This window comes from Elephantulus edwardii, unplaced genomic scaffold, assembly GCF_000299155.1.
Source record: "Elephantulus edwardii isolate Elephantulus edwardi_28Jun2011 unplaced genomic scaffold, EleEdw1.0 scaffold00041, whole genome shotgun sequence".
NCBI lineage: Eukaryota > Metazoa > Chordata > Mammalia > Macroscelidea > Macroscelididae > Elephantulus > Elephantulus edwardii.
In genome coordinates, this window is record NW_006399791.1 from 4,222,846 (window position 1) to 4,241,638 (window position 18,793).

At 43.5% G+C, this 18,793-nt stretch overlaps 1 protein-coding gene across 1 annotated transcript in view; it reads left to right on the forward strand.

The window, feature by feature from the left end:
• BNC1 (basonuclin 1) overlaps positions 1-18,793 on the forward strand; it is a 31,700-nt gene extending 12,907 nt beyond the window's left edge. The window contains exons 2-5 of the mRNA XM_006885201.1: positions 6,259-6,358; positions 7,429-7,664; positions 9,750-11,614; positions 18,109-18,793. Of these exons, the coding sequence (XP_006885263.1) occupies positions 6,259-6,358; positions 7,429-7,664; positions 9,750-11,614; positions 18,109-18,793 (2,886 nt within the window). The remainder of the gene's footprint in view (positions 1-6,258; positions 6,359-7,428; positions 7,665-9,749; positions 11,615-18,108) is intronic.

Sequence of the window (18,793 nt, forward strand, 5' to 3'; positions counted from 1 at the left end):
TAGATTTATTAAACTTTATTCTGATAGGTTCATGCAAAATCACATGATGACTCCTACCAAGCTTTCAATCATTGGAATTGTAGATAAAATTGCTTAAAATTCTTCTTTTCAAACTAAAATCTGCTAAAACAGAAGAGTCAGCTGTGATTAGTTTTGTGCTCGGACATTTGACACTGTGGAGTTATTTTGGTGTGACTGGCTTCTGGTGATTGCACCTTAACCATCTACAGTGCACAGACTCCACAAATGTCAACAGTCCTAAGGTTGAGAAACTTGGATAATGATGAGGGGTACAAAAGTCATTTTAGCTTATGAAATGTTCTTGGGATTACTGCATCTATGGTTTGCTATGTTGGACTGAGATACAGTTGCCCAGAATTTCCTGGGGTTTTGCATGAGCAAAAGTATTTTGAGCAAATCTTCAGGGAATTGAAAAAATGTATGCTCAGAGACATCACTTTATCTGATTAAAACTGGTCTCCATTTCCAAATCTAAGGAGCTCTCATTGCAAAATCTGCTACAAGTTCCACTGCTTACTCAGAGGTGCCCCCCTCTGATAAGTCCCAATGCACCCATGGCTCCTAGGGGCAAAGATAGACAAATAAAGGAATTTACCTTTTATAGTTCCCGTATTTTGATTTTAAGGAGTAAATGGCATCTTAAAAGGACATAATTCACACAAAAATCTTTTCTTCTTTTTTAAAAACAGTCATATTTCTTGAATCAAGGTTGTAAAATATTTTAGAGTCTAAGTACTGAGTACTCTGGGTGCTGTGTGAGAACACATAGGTGATTGGTTCATCTATAGTCTATCATTGTAAGTTTGAGATGTGTGGCCACATATTAGATGGAGGCTAAAAGATTGAGATTGTTAATAGTTACAGTTTGCCAGGGCACCAGCAGTCGGGAAATCAAAAGACGAATTACGTTAGGTAAATCTTCTGTCAGGGACCTTTCCAGAGTACTGAGAAGCAACGATGTCAGCCTAGAGAATAAGGTCCACCTGATCCAGGACATGGTCTTCACTATTACTTGCTAGGCATCAGAAAGCTGGACAGTGACTGAGGATGACAGAAGAATTGATGCCTTTGAGTTGTGGTGCTGGAGAAGAGTCTTGAACATACCATGGACCACCAAGAAAACAAATAGGTCTGTCTTAGAGAGGCTGAAACCAAGTTTCTCCTTGGAAGCTAGGATTTTGAAGCTCCATCTCACATACTTTGGGTATATGGCCAGGAGGGGCTGATCCTTGGAAAAGGACATCCTGGTCGAAAGGGTGGAGGAACAACAGTACAGGAGAGGAAGAACCCAGATGAGATGGACTGAAACAATAACTAGGGCAGTGGGGGTCCATGTGTTGGAGTCAGTGAGACTGGCTCAGCACAGGGCAGGCTTCAGAGCTGTTGTACGTGGGGTCGCTGTGATTCACAGGTAACCCGACGGCACATAACAACAACAAGCTATTGGAGCCTTTGAAAAAAATCTTTGCTTTGATTCTGTTATAGTAGAAATTAAGCAATTATATTTATTCTGTAACTTCTATTCAAAACATGTATGATGATATATGATAGCCTATTCTGTATGGAGTTGCTTTGTTAACCCAAAGGCAGCAACTCTGTAGGAGAAAAATGGGCAGTCTCCTCTGGTGCTTTTAATAGCCTCAGAAATCTTCCCTAGTGGGTCCGACACAAGTCAGTTCAGAGTGTAATGAGTGTGATTTTTGTTTGAGTGTATATATGTAGATGTATGTGTTATTTGTTTATGCATGTTATTGTTAGATGCCGTCAAGTCAAGTGTGACTTACAGCAACCCCATCAACAACCAGTCTGAACTCTGTCCTATCCCATGCCGTGCTCACAGTCTCTGACACCCTCAAGCCCATTGCTGCAGTCACCCTGCCTGATTGAGGGTCTTGCTCTCCTTTGCTGCCCCTCTGCCTTCCTCTCCATGTCTGAACACCCAGTCTGTACATATGTGACTATATAGAACATATGTGTAGTGTGTTATATATAGTTACTATAAAAGCATAGTGTGTGTTATATATGTTATTTATGTGTAACTATAACATATATGTGTTCTATATAAAACTGTATATATTGACTATATATAACATTGAAATCAAGTTTGAAATTCTGACCAAAAAAAGTAATTTCTGGAATTTTTGAGGAGCATTTCTCAATTTTTCCCCCCATCTCTGACCTAAAGTCACTTTTAAGAATTTTGTTTTAATTGTGAAATTTTAATAGTATGTCACATAGTGTTTATGTATATATGTATATCTGTTCTTTATATATAAAAGGAGTAATATTTTCACTTCCCAAGGGCTAAGGTTTTTAACCCCTTTGGGGATGACTTACCCTGCTACTAATTCATTTGTTAGAATAACAAAGCATCGTGATGCCACACATTGCATTACATTCTCTCTAGTATGACTTCACCAGACAGTTGCAAACTGTTCTCCTCCACTTAAAAATCTGTATCTTCTTGTGCTTCCCACCTGTCAGTCAGAAGGACATCATACTCACTGTAAAGCACATGGTCAATGAAAAAGAAAACAGTTCTTTAATGAGCTGGATTGAAACAGTGCCTTACAACAGTCAGCTCAGACAACAGTGCTTGTGACAGTACACAGGGCTGGCCAGTGCTTTGCTCTGTTAGCAAAAGGTGGCTGTAAGTTGAAACTGACTTGACAGTTGTTGTTGTTGCTGTTGTTGATTGTGATTGACTCAAGCATGATTCCTAGGACCCTGTGAACAAAAGACCTGAAGCCTTTCTATAACTATAATTTCTCAAAGTTGATAAGAGTTTCCAGAGGCATGTGGTTTAGGAAGTGGATGCCACTCCTGCTACCTAACAATGAAAGCACACCATTTTTTTTAACCCATGTTTATCTGAAATAAATTATAAAAGATAATGAAGTTTAACTGTACTTAAGCTTTGCTATTAGTTGCTGTCTAGTCATTCTTGATTCATAGCAACCTTGTTGATAGAGTCACACTCTGTGGAGTTTTCCTGGCTTAGTCTTTACAGAGGTAGGTTTCTCTTGCAGGACATGGAGTGGGTTTGTACTTGCAGCCTTTTGGTTAGCAGCTCAGTGCTTACCCATTTGCATCTGTCACAAACGAGAAGATTTGCCCTTAGAGGGTGTACGGTTGAGTGGCTTTTACTATAATCTTCAAGGTTTGCAACTACCACCACTGTCTAATTTTAGAATCTTGTCTTCATTCCAGAAAGAAATATTGGTCAAAATGCAAAGTTTTTGTGCTTACTGTAGTGTTACCATAAAAAAAAAATGAGATCACAAACAGTACAGGAGGGAAAAAACCTACACATCATAAACCTAGTAAGAGATGTACTTGGGATATGTAACAAGCTAAAAAGTCAGCCTAAATTTAAAATGGTCAAAAATCTGGATACATATGTCTTCAAAGAAAATACACAAAGCCATAATCACATGAAGAGGTGCTCAGTGTTTCTTTCTACCAGGAAAATGCAAATCCAAACCAGTGAGATACAAGATCATACCTGAAAACTCAGACTGCTTGCCATTGTATTGAAACAGACTCCTGGCTCTCCCTCCGGTGGGTTTTCAGACACTGTAAGTCCCACGGGAGTAGAGTGCCCATCTTTCTCCATGGAATAGCTGGAAACTGTCTGCATTTGGGTTGGCAGCACATCTACTTACCCACCAGGCCCCCAAAGCTCCCATCCGTCCTTACAGGGATGGTTGGAATAAAAAGGATAGACAGAACAAGTATTCACAAGGCTACAGAGACATGGGAACCTTCATATGGGGCTCCTGGGAATGAAAAATGGGGTAGCTTCTTGGAGAGCCAGTATCTCTGTTCATCAAAAAGTTAAACAGAGTCACCAGATGATCCAGTGGGTTCAGTTTGAGGAGTGACCTAGAGAAATGAAAACTGTGTCTATTGCATACTGCACAGGGATTTTTTTGGGGGGTTGTGAAATGTTCTAAAGTTAGGCTGTGGTGATAGTTGCACAACTCTGAATATACGAAAAGTCATTGGAGTTTATACTTCAAATGGGTAGATTATGTGGTCTATGAATTACATCTCAATAAGCTCTTCTTTTTTTAAAAAGATTAAAATTGTTTTGAAAAAAGAACATCTTCCCACCCTTAAGCCACTCCCACATTCACAGTCACTCCTCATTCTTGTCTATTCCCTACAGCCCCAGACAATCACTAATCTGCTTTTGGAATCTGTATTTGTTCCTTTGGACACTTGGTGTAATGGAGTTATTTATTATGTGATCTTTGTGTACCTGACTTCTTTCATTTAGTGTACTGTTTTCAAGGTTCATCTGCATATCGGGATTCCATCCCTCTTTGTTATCAAAGGACTACTCCTTTAGATAGACCACATTTTACTTATCCACTCTGATAAGTATCTGGGTTGTTTGTACTTTTTTAGCTATTAATACGTCTGTGAACATCGGTGTATAAGCCTTGGCATGGACGTGGTTCTCAGTTCTATTACATATATACAGGAGAGGAGAATTTCTGGATTATATGGTAAATTTTAGAATTAGGTTTTGAAGAGGTGCCTGATGATTTAACAAAATGACTGTGCCATATTACCATCCCACTAGTAACTTATTTTCACACAGAGATGGGCTGTATATTCCTTAAAGCAGGTTTCCTAAGTCCTTGGCCAGATTTCACCTGGTCCCTGTCCCCTGCACAAGGCCACACAATCCCTTAATTGTCAGGCTGAGTTTTAAACTCTTAATTGTAGGCTTTACCAGCCCCTCCTTGAAACACGCATGTGCTCACCAGTTTCCAGACTCTTGAATCATCGATTCCACCCAGAGGCTCTTCCAGGGCACCTCACTGACAGTGCCTGTGTGAGAGAGCTCTTTTGCTTAATAATAGATTACACTCCTCAGGCCTCTATCTCCTTTTGAGAAACTCGTCTTAAAAATATATGCAAAGCTTTATTCTTAATACCAGGACTTTCATAGGCTGGTAGATCTCTGTGGGGTTTGTTGGGGTTTTTTTTCCACTATAGGTAGATTTCTCTACACTCCACATCCCTACACCTCAAACGTAACACTGCATTGTGGTGTGCATTTGGGGCGTCAGTGGTGAGGGCTGATCCAGCCAGCTTCTGGCTGTGACAGAGCCCAGTGAGTTGCCGTTGAGGGATAATCCTCTGGTGCAGTTGTTATGGAACCAACTCCAGTGCATGACAATCTGTGTGTATCAGAGTAGAACACATAGTGTTTTCAGTTGGCTCTGATCTTTTAAGAGCAGATTACTGGGGCTCTGGTGGTAGTACTATGGTTAAAACATTCAGCTGCTAACCAAAAAATCCCATTCAAACCCACCAGTTGCACTCAGAAAAATGAAGCAGCCCATGTCTGTAAAGCTTTACAGCCTAGATAACCCTGCAGGCATTTCTGCTGTGCCTGATAAGGTTGCTGTGAGTCAGAATTGATAGGTTGGTGGTTTTTGGGGTGGGAGGGCCCCCCTCCTTTTGGAAATGCCTCTAGAGAGATTCAAACCGTTAACCTTTTGATTAGCAGTGAAGAGCATGAACAATTGTGTCACACAGTGAACCAAATCAGCCACTAAACAAAACAGGAAACCAAAGCAGTTGCCAGTGAGTGAGTTCTGACTCACAGTGACCCCATGTGTTCAGAGCAGTATTGTTCTCTTTGGTTTTCAAAACTCGACTTTGAGAGGAAGTTTGCCAGGCCTTTCTTCCAAGTCAGTTTTGGCTCATTCAAAACACAAAACTTCCTGTTAGTAACTCAGTGACTCCTAGTCAGACTTCCATCTCCTCAGATCTGTTCAAATTTTCAGCCTCATATTTTGGGGGTATAACAGATTCCACTTGTGGATTACTCGTGGTTCACACAGTCCTCTCTTTTCACTTGTTCAGAGTTGTCTGTAAAATCTTTGAGGATTGCTGCTTTGGTGCCAGTGTGACTGTTCACTTAATAATAGAGCTAGATGTTACCTTGTCACGGATAATCTTTGCGAATAAAAAGTCCTGGTATTTTCAGTCCAATCTCAAATGCCTGGTAGCTGTGTATTCATGGTCTCCTGGTGTCAAGCAGCCTGCTCCTCTTCCCAGGGCAAAGATACCTCTCTGGGCCTGGCACAAAATGTGTACACATTGCTCAAGGGATATTGTTGCATGGAGGAGCATGTTTTGCTTCATAAACGTAGTGAGTGCCCTATACATCACCCAGGTTCTCACATACCCGTGTTCTCTCTTTCTCTCTTGCAGGCTATTGGCTGTACGATGAACTGCAGTTGCCCAAGTTTCAAACCAGGGAAAATCAATCACCGGCAGTGTGAGCAGTGCAGGCATGGCTGGGTGGCCCATGGTAACTTTATCATCTCTCCTCTTTTTGCTTTTATTGTTCCCTTTAAGCACTTCTAGTTTTTCAGGCCCTCATGGAGCCCTCCTGGTGGGATAGTGGGTTAAGAGTTGGGCTGCTAACCCAAAGCTCAGTGGCTGAAATTCAGTGGCTGCTCTTTGTGAAAAAGCCGAGGCAGTCTGTTCCCCTGAAGATTTACAGCTACAGCCAGAAGTCCGAGGGGAAGTTGTACATCATCCTACAGGGGTCCTGTGCTTCGGGATTTACCTGATAGCAGTAGGTTTTTAAATTCCTAAGAATGATACTAACGTTTATAGGTCACTGCTGTGTGCCAGATAATGCACTTAAGAACTTTACATGTGATGTATTTTTTAATCTTACTAATCCTGTGCTGTTTTATTAGCCCCATTCTGAAGAATTAACAGCTCGAACTTCATCCCTGTCATTCCAGTAAAAAATGACCTGTGAAGACAAATATGATAACTTCCAGAGAAAATATGAATTTAGGATAAAAAAGGAGAACAGTTTTAAGTTGTAGATCTCAGTGATTTTTTAAAATTTTTTTTAATATAAGGATATCCACTTAGTCACTTAGCCCACTTGTGTCGCTGAAATTCTTACTCACATTTTACTGGGTATCCTTTATTTTTGTCTAAGAACCCTACTCTACCTACTTCTGAGGACCTGAAATGTGACTAATGTGGCTGGAGGAGCTGAAATTCTAGTTTTCATTTTAATGAATTTAAATCAAAATTGCTACGTAAGGTGTGTGAGGACTCCAGCCTTCCAGCCTGGGGTCTACCAGCTGCCTGCATTGTTAGCCCTTTCCCTTTATTTCTTCCCTGTTTGTGGGCATTCCACTGCTTAGAGAATGCCACCTTACAGGGAAAGAAGAAAAATGGTCATTAACTTTAATTTTAGCATTCCTGTGACTAATTGAGGATCTGATAGCTAAGGTTGTTAATCGTTTTTTTTTTCCCCTACTGGGAGATATAAAACAGTTTGCTGTGTCTACTTTTTATTGAGTGTGCAAAGTGTAGCCTTCAAAATGATGTATCTTCAATTTTTCTTTTCAGCTCTAAGTAAGCTGAGGATCCCCCCTGTGTACCCCACAAGCCAGGTGGAGATTGTCCAGTCCAATGTGGTATTTGATATTAGCAGCCTCATGTTGTATGGGACCCAGGCCATTCCTGTTCGTCTGAAAATCCTGCTGGACCGACTCTTCAGTGTGCTGAAGCAGGATGAAGTCCTCCAGATTCTCCACGCCTTGGACTGGACCCTTCAGGATTACATTCGTGGCTATGTGCTTCAGGTACAAGGCCCTACCCTAGAAAGCTTTCTGGAAGTGTGTCCATGAAACTTAAAGAACTCACTTGCATGTCAGTAGTACTGCAGCCATGGGTGGTCATTTTTCCCTTTAATATTATTTTAATGGTTTGAAGCTCCTACTTTATCTTCTGAGGAGAATTTAGTGTTTTAGTCATGATTCTGTGAAACTCCAGTGTGTAAGATGTTTATATATTCTCTGATTGATTGGGGTGTCACAAAAACAGCTTTTCTGTAGTAAACCATTTGCTCCATCTGGGGGGGCTACCTCTTGTTTCCATTATTATCATCAAGCTACCTATAGATAACAGAGTTTCTGGATGGATGTATTTGCAAAATAGTTAACATGCATGGGTGCTCACCAGAAAGTTGGAGGTTGTAGTCTATCAGAGGCTTCTCAGAAGAAAGGCCTGAAATCTGTTTTTAAAACCAGCCATTGAAAACCCCTCTTCCTTCACACTCTTCTTCTCCACACCTCTCCGTATCCTCTCTCCTCTCTTTATTGTTCATGGTATCTCTGCTTCCCTCTCTAGATCAAATAGGCCTCCTACTTCATATACAAAGAAACCACCAAGATTTCTTCCCCAAGTGTATTTCCTGACATGAATTAGATAATTCTTCTAACTTATGAAATAGCTACAGAATTGTTTCCTTGTCCATACACTAGAAAGTGTCAGGTAATTTTGGTAGCAATTTTATTGAAATGAGGTAATGTGAAGGCATTTCTCAGAGCAACACAGATTTCAGTCTTCAGTAAGAATGGCATGTTGTTAAAATGAGCACTAATAATAACCATTAATAACTTGGATCCTCTCCTAGACTCTGTGCACATCATACCTAGTCCTCAGAGGAGTCTTACTAAGTAGTAAACATTTTATCCCCATTTTCAGGTTGGAAAAATGAGAGGCTTGAGGTATTTTAAATCTTACAGGCTCTTATTCACCTAGGATGTAGCAGATCCAGGATTTGAACTTGTTTTTTTCTAACTTGAAATCCCACAGTCTTACCCTGGAAAATGTTCGTTCTCCTTGAATGTGGAACCCCCCAGCAGTCTTGAAACAACCTTTTATGTAGAGTAGCATTATGATCTTACATTATGACATAGATCAATATTTAATGAACCTGATAATCTTGCTTTCTAGTGTTAGGATTAAAAATATGGAATCAATTACCTTCAACCTCTATTGCATGAAAAATTTATGATGTTACATTCTTCATCATCTTTGAAACTCTTACATGCACTGTGAAAAATCTCAGTAGGCCATCAAATACATGTTCTGTGATAAAATATTTATTGTAGTTTTAGGAAAAGTTAAACCTGGCTAGAGTTTGAAAGACCTCCAACACGCCAGTGTAATTACAGCTCTGTTTTGTGAACAAGGCAATAGATCAATACACGTTCATTTGTTTTCTGATGTTGGTTGCCAAGGAAGATTATTAAGCCTATAGCAAATAAATACTTGAGATTCACCTAGGCCTTATTTCTCTGTTTACACTCTTTATATTAAGAAGTTACCATTGTTCAGAGTTAGACCTGTTTCAATTTTAGTGGGAAAATGATTATGCCTAATATAAAATAAAGGAGCCCTGGTGGTGCAGTGAATAAGCATTTAGCTGCTAACTGAAGGGTCAGTGGTCTGAGCCCACTAGCTACTTCATGAAATAAATAAGCAAAAATCTGCTTTTGTATAAAGACCACATCCAAGGAACCCCTATAGAGCCATTATTTTTCCATCCTGTAAAATCACTGTAAGTCAGAATTGACTTAACAACACACAACAGCAATAATATCAGAAAACCCATGGGTTTAAAGTATGTTGAAAAATAAGCACCAGACTTGGTCAGTTGGTTTTAAGTGACAGAACTTTGCTCCATTTACTCTCTGTACAAAGCTTCTGGTTGAGAAGAGTGGGTGAATAAAACTGGATTTACCAACTCTTGTGCTCATAGAGGGGGCATCATTTTTGAAACAGACACAGAGGTGCTTTATAAGATAGTAAGAGTCTATTTCTTAAGCACAAAGTTTATGGAACAGTAAAGTGACCATGTGTTCCTTTGTGGTTTGGTGTAGGACGCGTCAGGAAAGGTTTTGGACCACTGGAGCATCATGACCAGTGAGGAAGAAGTGGCCACCTTGCAGCAGTTCCTCCGCTTTGGAGAGACCAAGTCCATAGTGGAGCTCATGGCAATTCAAGAGAAGGAAGAGCAGGCCATCATCATACCACCTTCCACAGCAAACGTGGACATCAGAGCCTTCCTGGAGAGCTGCAGCCACAGGAGCGCCAGCCTCTCCACCCCGGTAGACAAAGGAAGCCCCAGCAGCATCCACCCCTTCGAGAACCTCATAAACAATATGGCTTTCATGTTGCCTTTCCAGTTCTTCAACCCAGTACCCCCTGCCCTGATAGGCTCACTGCCGGAACAGTTCATGCCGGAGCAAGGTCAGGACCAGAGTCATAACCCCAAGCAGGAAATCCACGAGGGCTTCCCCGAGAGCACCTTCTTGACTTCCGATTCCACGCCGTTTCAGATAGCGAAGGAGCAATGTGTAAACTGTCCAGAGACTGTCAGTCAGAAGGAAGATAGTGCCCATTTAAGTGACTCCAGCTCATATAACATTGTTGCCAAGCTGGAAAGGACACAGTTGTCCCCTGAGGCCAAAATGAAGCCTGACAGGAACAGCCTGGGTGCAAAAAAGGGTCGAGTGTTCTGCACAGCCTGTGAGAAGACCTTCTATGACAAGGGCACCCTCAAGATCCACTACAATGCTGTGCACCTGAAGATCAAGCACAAGTGCACCATCGAAGGCTGTAACATGGTGTTCAGCTCCCTGAGGAGCCGGAACCGCCACAGTGCTAACCCCAACCCCCGGCTGCACATGCCGATGAACCGAAACAACCGGGACAAAGATCTTCGAAACAGTCTGAGCCTGGCCGCCACCGACAACTACAAGCGCCCAGTGTTCACTGTGACCCCCCCAGACTGTAGGCCTCTCCCTGGCTACCCTGGCTCAGGGGAGGATCCCAAAGGCCTACCAGCTTTCTCTAGCATCGGGCACAATGGAGTGCTGTTTCCCAACCTGAAGACAGTCCAGCCAGTCCTCCCTTTCTACCGCAGCCCGGCCACTCCAGCTGAGCTGGCCAACACTCCGGGGATGCTGCCTTCTCTCCCCCTCTTGTCCTCTTCAATCCCGGAACAGCTGGTTTCAAATGACATACCATTCGATACCCTTCCCAAAAAGAAATCCCGCAAGTCCAGTATGCCTATCAAAATAGAGAAGGAAGCTGTGGCAATCGCCAACGACAAGAGGCATCCCCCCAGCTCGGATGAAGACATGCCGCTGCAGGTGGTCAGCGAGGACGAGCCTGAGGCCTACAGCCCTGGGTCAGACCGGGCATCGGAGGAACAGCACCCACAGTCTACACTCATGGGGAAGCCCCTTCCTGAAGGAGAGGAAGCCCACCACTTCAAATCAGTGATCGAGTCCAGTAGAATCATCCAGCGAACCCCTGAGCAGGCCACGCTTGACCTGCAGAAGGAGGCTGAGCAGAAGTCAGTGTTGACTTTGATGCCAAGGGAGGTGGAGGACAGTGGCTGTGACTACCACCTCCCCGCTGGCATGGAGCCCCTGGGTCCCTTTCCTGACTACATCAAACTGCAGCAGCGGCTGCTGGCTGGGGGCCTCTTCAGTGCACTGTCCAACAGGGGAATGACCTTTCCTTGTTTCGAAGAGTCTAAAGAACTGGAGCAGGTGGGTCAGCATGTGTTAGCGAGGCAGAAGGAAGAAAACCGCTTCCCGTGTGATATCTGTAAGAAGACCTTTAAAAACGCTAGCAGTCTGAAAATGCACCAGAAGAACATGCATGCCAAAGAAACGCACCTGTGCACGGTGGAGGGGTGCAGTGCCGCCTTCCCTTCCCGGCGGAGCCGAGACAGGTAAGGAGCCTGCTGCTTATCATTGCTTTACAGGTACTGTGGTTCTTCAGCTTGAATGTCCATCCGAAACACCCAGAGAGAGGGCTGGTGTAAACCTAGCCTGCTGGGCCCAGCCGCCGAGCCTCTGCTTCAGCTGAGCTCGGCCGACACCTAGAGCTTGGAGTGAGTTCTGACACAGCCCTTGATGGTTGCTGCTCAACCACTATTTGAGAAACCTGTTTTTACAGACTCACAGTTTTGAACTTTCAATTCCAAGGTCTAAACTCATTTGGCCACCAGACTGACCTGACATGATGTGAGGCCATTTGTCTTTCGTTTTTACTCCCATTTGGTGTGAATTTTTATATTCTGTCCCTATAGGAGTGCTAATGGGTTAGTCATGGGGGTATGCAACATATTACAGTATCTGCCTTCCTGAAGTATGACAGATTCTGAAACACAGCTGGCCCCATGGGTTTGGGATAAGGAATTGTAAACTATTACTCACATTAGCAGCTTGGATACAAGAGAACTGCTTGGAGAAAGGAGGAAACATTTAAAATCATCACTGCAGCCTCCTAAGACATACCTGATTTTCTTTTCATAACAGGGAGATGCATCAAGTGAAACATTTTCTCTTCTTTCTGGTTAATGGTCTATAATTGAAAGTAAGGTTAACTTCTTTTTATTTATTTCTTTTATTATATTAGTTTATTTACAAAATTGAATTACATTGTTTGCCAGAATAGATTCTTCCAGTTTCCATCACTCCTCCACCTATCAAGTTGTACAACTCCATGATTAATCCCCCACCCCCTGCACATCCTCATCCCTCTGCTTCTACCCTCCCCCCACCTTGGATCCTTATACTCATTGATTTTTATACAATATTTGTCCTTTGTAGGACTGAGTTAGTTCACTCAGCATGATGCTGTTCAGTCCCTCCTAAGTTAGGTAATAATTTACAAAATATTTGCTCCTGTATGCTGCATAATATTCCATTATGTGAATGTACCATAATTTCTCAATCCATTCGTTTGTGATTGGACATCTAGGCTGTTTCTGTGTTCTTACAATGGTGAATATAATGCTGCTAACCAGAGGCTTTTCTAAATACCAAGATTGTAGTAGAGGGAGACAATAAAACCCCCCACTATCATGGAGTTGATCCCAGCTCATAGTAGTCCTGTAAGACAGAGCAGAACTATATAGCGTTTCCAAAGCTATACATCTATAGGGAAGTGGACTGTCAAATAGGAGCAACTTGTGGATTTGGACTACTGCCCTTTTGTTTAGCCATCAAAAATCTGTCACTATTGCACCAGGTGAAAGAGTAAAGGCAATTGTTAGGTTGCTTCAGAATTTGTGATACGTAGTTGAGAGGTAAGAAGTTTGTTGGTACGGGATTTAAATGACAAACGTTTACAAATGTTCATGTATATAGTGTATCTATCTCATCACTCCAGCAGGCCAAAGGCTGGTGCTGTGGTTACCACCTGGCAAATGCTAATGTATGAGACACTTAACTGATATGCAGGTCACTTCTTCCCCAGCCTATCAGAGAACAGTCAGCATAACAAAGAGGATCATTCCCCCCTCCCCCGCCCCAAGTCTTAGTGAAAGGATCTGATGAAGTGTTATTTGCGTTGTGTTGTTAACCAAAAGACTGTGCTTCTTCACAAGTTTGAACCCAGGAGTGGCTCTAAGGAAGATGGCAGTCTCTTCTTGATAATATTCCCAGTCTTGGAAACCTGGTGTGGAGTCACTGTCAGGTGGCAGTGAGTTTGAGAAGTTTTTTTAAAATGTTTCATAGATCTCAAGATCCTGCTGCTTTTGAGCATTTTAAGCAAGTTGCATAGCTTTAAGCACTTCAGCAGCACCTGACTTGGTCCAGATTTCAATGTCCAGATGGAGCGGTGCTGCTAACTCAAAGGCCACGCCTCTCTGGCAGTTCAAATCCACTAGACGCTGCTTGGGAGATCTCCTCTCATGTGATTTACAGCATTGGAAAGGCAATGGAGGGTTGGATATGATTTGATTCCTCCTCAACAGCATTGGGGAAAAAAATGTATTAAAGAGAAAGAAAAAAAAAAACACACCACAGATTCCCACACATATTTGTAAACAAGGTTCTTGGGAATGTACACTATCTCTCCTGAGGAGGAATGTGCGTAGATAATATTCATTAAAACCACCAGCCTATCCTAGTTCAGGGGAGTTCTGGTGGCATGGTGGTATGGAGCTGTGCTGCGTGAGGTCCAGATCCACCAGCTGCTCCGCCCGAGAAAGATGGGCCATCTCCTCCCATGGGATTTACCGCCTCTGAAAATCCGCAGGCGGGTCAGCTGTGAGTCCATTCCAACGTGATGGTATATAACCGTCCTAGTTAGTGAACCAAGCCTTCTAAACAGAGTAGTGTTATGCATGGATAAACCACTTTGTTCAGTAAGACAGGGGAGCTCTTAAGGGCTGGGCTGCTAACTGAAAGGTTGGGGGGTTGAATGCCCTATTGTTTGTTTCACAGAAGAAAGACTTGATGGTCTGTTGTTGTTCTTTGCCTGTGATTCATAGTGACCCTATGTACAGCAGCCCTGAACCCTGCTCTATCCTGAGCCAATCTCATTGTCTCTGACACACCTACCCCCATTACGCCAGTCACGGAGTCAATTCAGAGTAATGTCCCCTCTCCAAGGACTGGTCCCTCCTTACAGCATGGCCAAAGTATGTCAGATGGAGCTTCAGAATCCTTGCCTTCAAGGAATAGCTTGGTTTCACCCTCTCCAGGATGAACCTGTTTGTTCTTCTAGAGATCCATGTATATTCAGTACTCTTCTCCAGCTGCACAACTCAAAGGCATCAGTTTTCTTTCTGTCATTCCTAGTCCTCAGTGGTCTACTTCCATAAATACTACAGCCTTGGAAGCCCAGTGGGTCAGTTCTGCTCTGCCCTGTAGAATCACTGTTATTTTCAGAGCCACAGCAGCAGGTTTGGTTTCTATGAAGAAGATGTTGTCAGATCAGTGAGACCATCCTTGGTACTTAGGATGCTGTCTTAGCCAACTGTGTCTGCCAAGTTAGAAGGCATACTGAATTCAAGATACTTTTTTCTAGATATTTAATATTTCCTTATCTAAATGGTAGCTACAGTTCTTCTCTCCCACCACAGAAAGGCTTCTGGTATTCCAACTAAAAACAACCTGTAATGCATTTTACCAATGACCTTGTAATAAAGCTGGTACCATTTTTAGATAGGCCATGGTGAGCAAGTCTGAGCCCACCACCATTTCCTTGAGTAAAAGGTGAAAATTACATGGATAGAAGGACAAGTGACTATCCCTTCTGGAGCCACTGTTATTGCCAACATCAGAAGGAGCTGTGACAGCACCCTGGATGCTCACTTAGCCAGCAGATGTGTAACATGAGCATTCTGTGTAAGATGCTGGGGGACACAGTCCCTACCCACAGAGACTTTCAGTGTGATGGATCCACAGGTAATTGCAACTGAATTCAGAGAGTGTTAGAATGGGGCCCTGCGGGCCACAGTAGACAGACGGGACAGCACCTAACCAGGTTTTTCGGGAAGTTCGAGCAGGCTTCCTTAGAGAAGACTGTCTAAACCAGCAGCTCCCACATGTCTGAGTCTCATGACTCCTTTACAGACTCTTAAAACTTGAGGCCCTTTCAGTACTTTTTTTGTCTTGTTTGGTCTGATTCTATCAGTATTTTCCATATTATTGTCGTTGTGTACTGTCAAGTCAGAACCAACCCATACCTGACCCTTCAGCAGGTTTTCAGAGGCAGTTAGTCACACAGGAGAGATTGCCCATCCTTCTCCCCCGGAGCAGCTGGTGGCCTCAAACCACGTACCTTCAGGATTGCAGTACGGCTTCTTGCCATTAGGCCACCAGAGCTCCATTTTCCATATTAGAAGTTAAATAAAAACCCTTAACCATTTGTTTATTGTTGTTGTCAGCTGCTGTTGAGTACAACTCAGAGTGACCCTGTGAATTGGGACAGATTGAACTCTGTCCCATCCAAATAGCATCCTCACCATCCCTGACATTTGAGCCCATTGCTGCAGTCACTGTGTCAGTCTGTCCCCCTGAGGGTCTTCCTCTCTCTCTCTGAACCTCCCCTTTCCAGATGTCCCTTTCCAAATTATTTATTTGTAGCTCTTAAGAATAATAAGAAATTGTATGTTGACATAAATATATTTTTATGCAAAATTAGCGCATTTTCCAAAACCATGAGAAGCGTGGCATTATTTTATGTTTTGAAAAATGCCTTTCATGTCAGTCTTAACAGAAGACAGCTGGAGTTTTGTACCAGCTTCTGCAGTCAAACTTTTGTGATGTCACTTATCAGAGGACTGCTGGGAACTGCACTATATGCTCATGAGAGAGTGAATGGAAAAGGCAGACAGTGCCTTAGGAGTGCTATAGAAACAGTGTTGGCTTTGGGGACCTCCCTGAAAGACTCTTAGGGATGACTTGGAGTACTCAGATTACACTGTGCGAACTTCAGATTTAAATAGAAGCTAGGGAGGGGAAGACCTAAGGGATGTGGTAGAAGTTGACAAGGCTTCGGCACAGCGTTAGCAGAGTCATGGAAGCAGAAATCCTGGCACATGGGCTATGTGGCCTTTAAAGTCTTAGGGGACATGACATCTTGGGAATTGGAGGGAACAGAGAAGCCCACAGGTTACCTCTTGGTATTCATGGAGCACACGGCCCTTTCAGCACAAGATTGCAGTAAATGGGCTTGTCTGGTTTACTTTCTTAACCACTCGTATGTACTGGAATCTGTATGTCAGTCTAGTGTCTGGTTTTCTGCCGACACACATCACCCCCTTCTACCCCATATGCTGACATAATCACAGGGCAGAGCTGCAGCTGAAAAGGGAGCTTACAGAATGGCTGATCTGGGAGTGTAATTCTGATTGTGACAGGAAAAGAATGTGTAAGGGTCTAGAAGATAAAAGTTGAGGAGTAAACCTTTCAGATTTTCATTTTTTAAAATTAGATTCCCACACTTCACACACATTTTTGGAGATGTAGACGAAAAAAATGTTGTCTTAGTTATTTGCTGAAGGTGTTTTTTTTTCAGTATGACCTTGGCGTGTGTTCTGATATGTGTGGGGGTGAGATTAGATATATTTCCTCTTTGGCATAATTTTCCTGTCACCTTTCAGATTGTATTCCTTGGTAAGGGCTAGTTTTGCTTGTCGGAAGTTATCCTGCAGATAGCTGAGCAAAGCGTTTGATTGACAGGGTATATCCAAATCATATCATACCAGCAAAAGGCACGTTCCATAATGGATGCTTATTATCTTCCCTTCAGGAGTAATCATTGGGTAAAAGATCTGATGGTATACTCACAGTGATGCGTTTGCAAAACTTCTGTCTGGTATATAGTGAAATGTTGCAGGTATAAACCAGACTCTGTACATACACACGCATGCACACGGACAGTATCTGGCCTGATTTCTCCCCACAGCTGTAGATCTTCTGGGGTAAAGTACACAAATGCTCCAGACCAGCCCTGTCCAATATAAATGTGCTCCAGACCCCATATAGCATGTTTTCTTGTTACCACATAAGTAGTTATGGTGGTGCAGTGGTTAAAACATTTTACTGCTAACCAGAAGATAGAGAGTTCAAAACCTCCAGCAGCTCTCAGCAGCAGTGAAAAGACTGGTAATCTGCTCATGTGAAGATGTATAGCAATGGGGCAGTTATCTGCCCTGTAAATTTTCTCTTGAGTTTGGGTTAGTCAGATATACGATACGAAGTAATTACATTTAAAAAAAACCCAAAAACAACAAACTGTGAAATAAAATTAAAGAATACAATTCCTTTAATTCAGTGTATCCAAATTACTGTCACATCGATAGGCAATGCGAGTCACAGTCTGAGCGCTCAGGAGTGGGGAGGGGCTGGTGGCTCAGGGCCCGGGCCAGTGCTGCCCTAGAAGATGCTATCTCCTGATGAGTTATATGGACTCATGGTGGGCCCGTGTGTGTCGGTGTAGAACTGTCACAGGCAGGGGGGGCGGGGGGGATGTTAAAGGGCTTATTTTTCACATTATGAAACTTATTCTCAATAACTTCTGGGTCAGCCTGAACCCCAAGCCTTCTGTTTTGCACCACTCACAAGACTTCTGTTCTTGTGAATGTGAAGTCCTCTGCTTAGTTTCTGATAGTCGTGTCCAGCTTTCTTCTGGGAACCTCGACGCCCGTGTTCCCGGTGAACTGGCCTAATTGAAGTCACACGTCAATCGGATGATGTTGAGAAGATACACATATCCCAGATGTACAGCCCATTGGCTTGTCTGGTGATGTCTTCCTTCTGACAGGGGGTGAATGGCAGTGGCTCGTGCCCCCTGGACACCCACTGTATCCCAGGATGGGCCTGAATCCCTTAGCAGCACTCCCGCTAGTCTGATCTCCACTCAGAATTACGGCTCTTTTTAAAGCAGTAGCCCCACTCATTGCTAACTCTCTTTTCACTCTTTCAGACACAGTTCAAACCTGAGTCTCCACCAGAAAGTTTTGACCCCAGAAGCACTGGAGGGCAGTGAAGACCACTTCCATGCAGCTTACCTTCTGAAAGATGTGGCCAAGGAGGCCTATCAGGATGTGGCATTCAGCCAGGAAGCCTCCCAGACGTCCGTCATCTTCAAGGGAACGAGTCGGATGGGCAGCCTGGTTTACCCTATTACCCAGGTGCACAGTGCCGGCTTGGAGAGCTACAACCCCGGTCCCCCGAGTGAGGGCACCATTCTCGATCTGAGCACTACCTCGAGCATGAAGTCGGAGAGCAGCAGTCATTGCTCCTGGGACTCTGACGGGGTGAGCGAGGAGGGCAGCATGCTCATGGAGGACAGTGACGGGAACTGTGAAGGGTCGAGCCTCATCGCAGGGGAAGACGGCTACCCCATCTGCGTCCTAATGGAGAAGGCCGACCAGAGCCTGGCCAGCCTGCCTTCTGGGCTGCCCATCACCTGTCACCTCTGCCAAAAGATGTACAGTAACAAAGGGACCTTCCGGGCCCACTACAAAACGGTCCACCTGCGCCAGCTCCACAAGTGCAAGGTGCCGGGCTGCAACACCATGTTTTCCTCTGTGCGCAGCCGAAATAGGCACAGCCAGAACCCCAACCTGCACAAGAGCCTGGCTGCCTCACCAGGTCACCTCCCATAA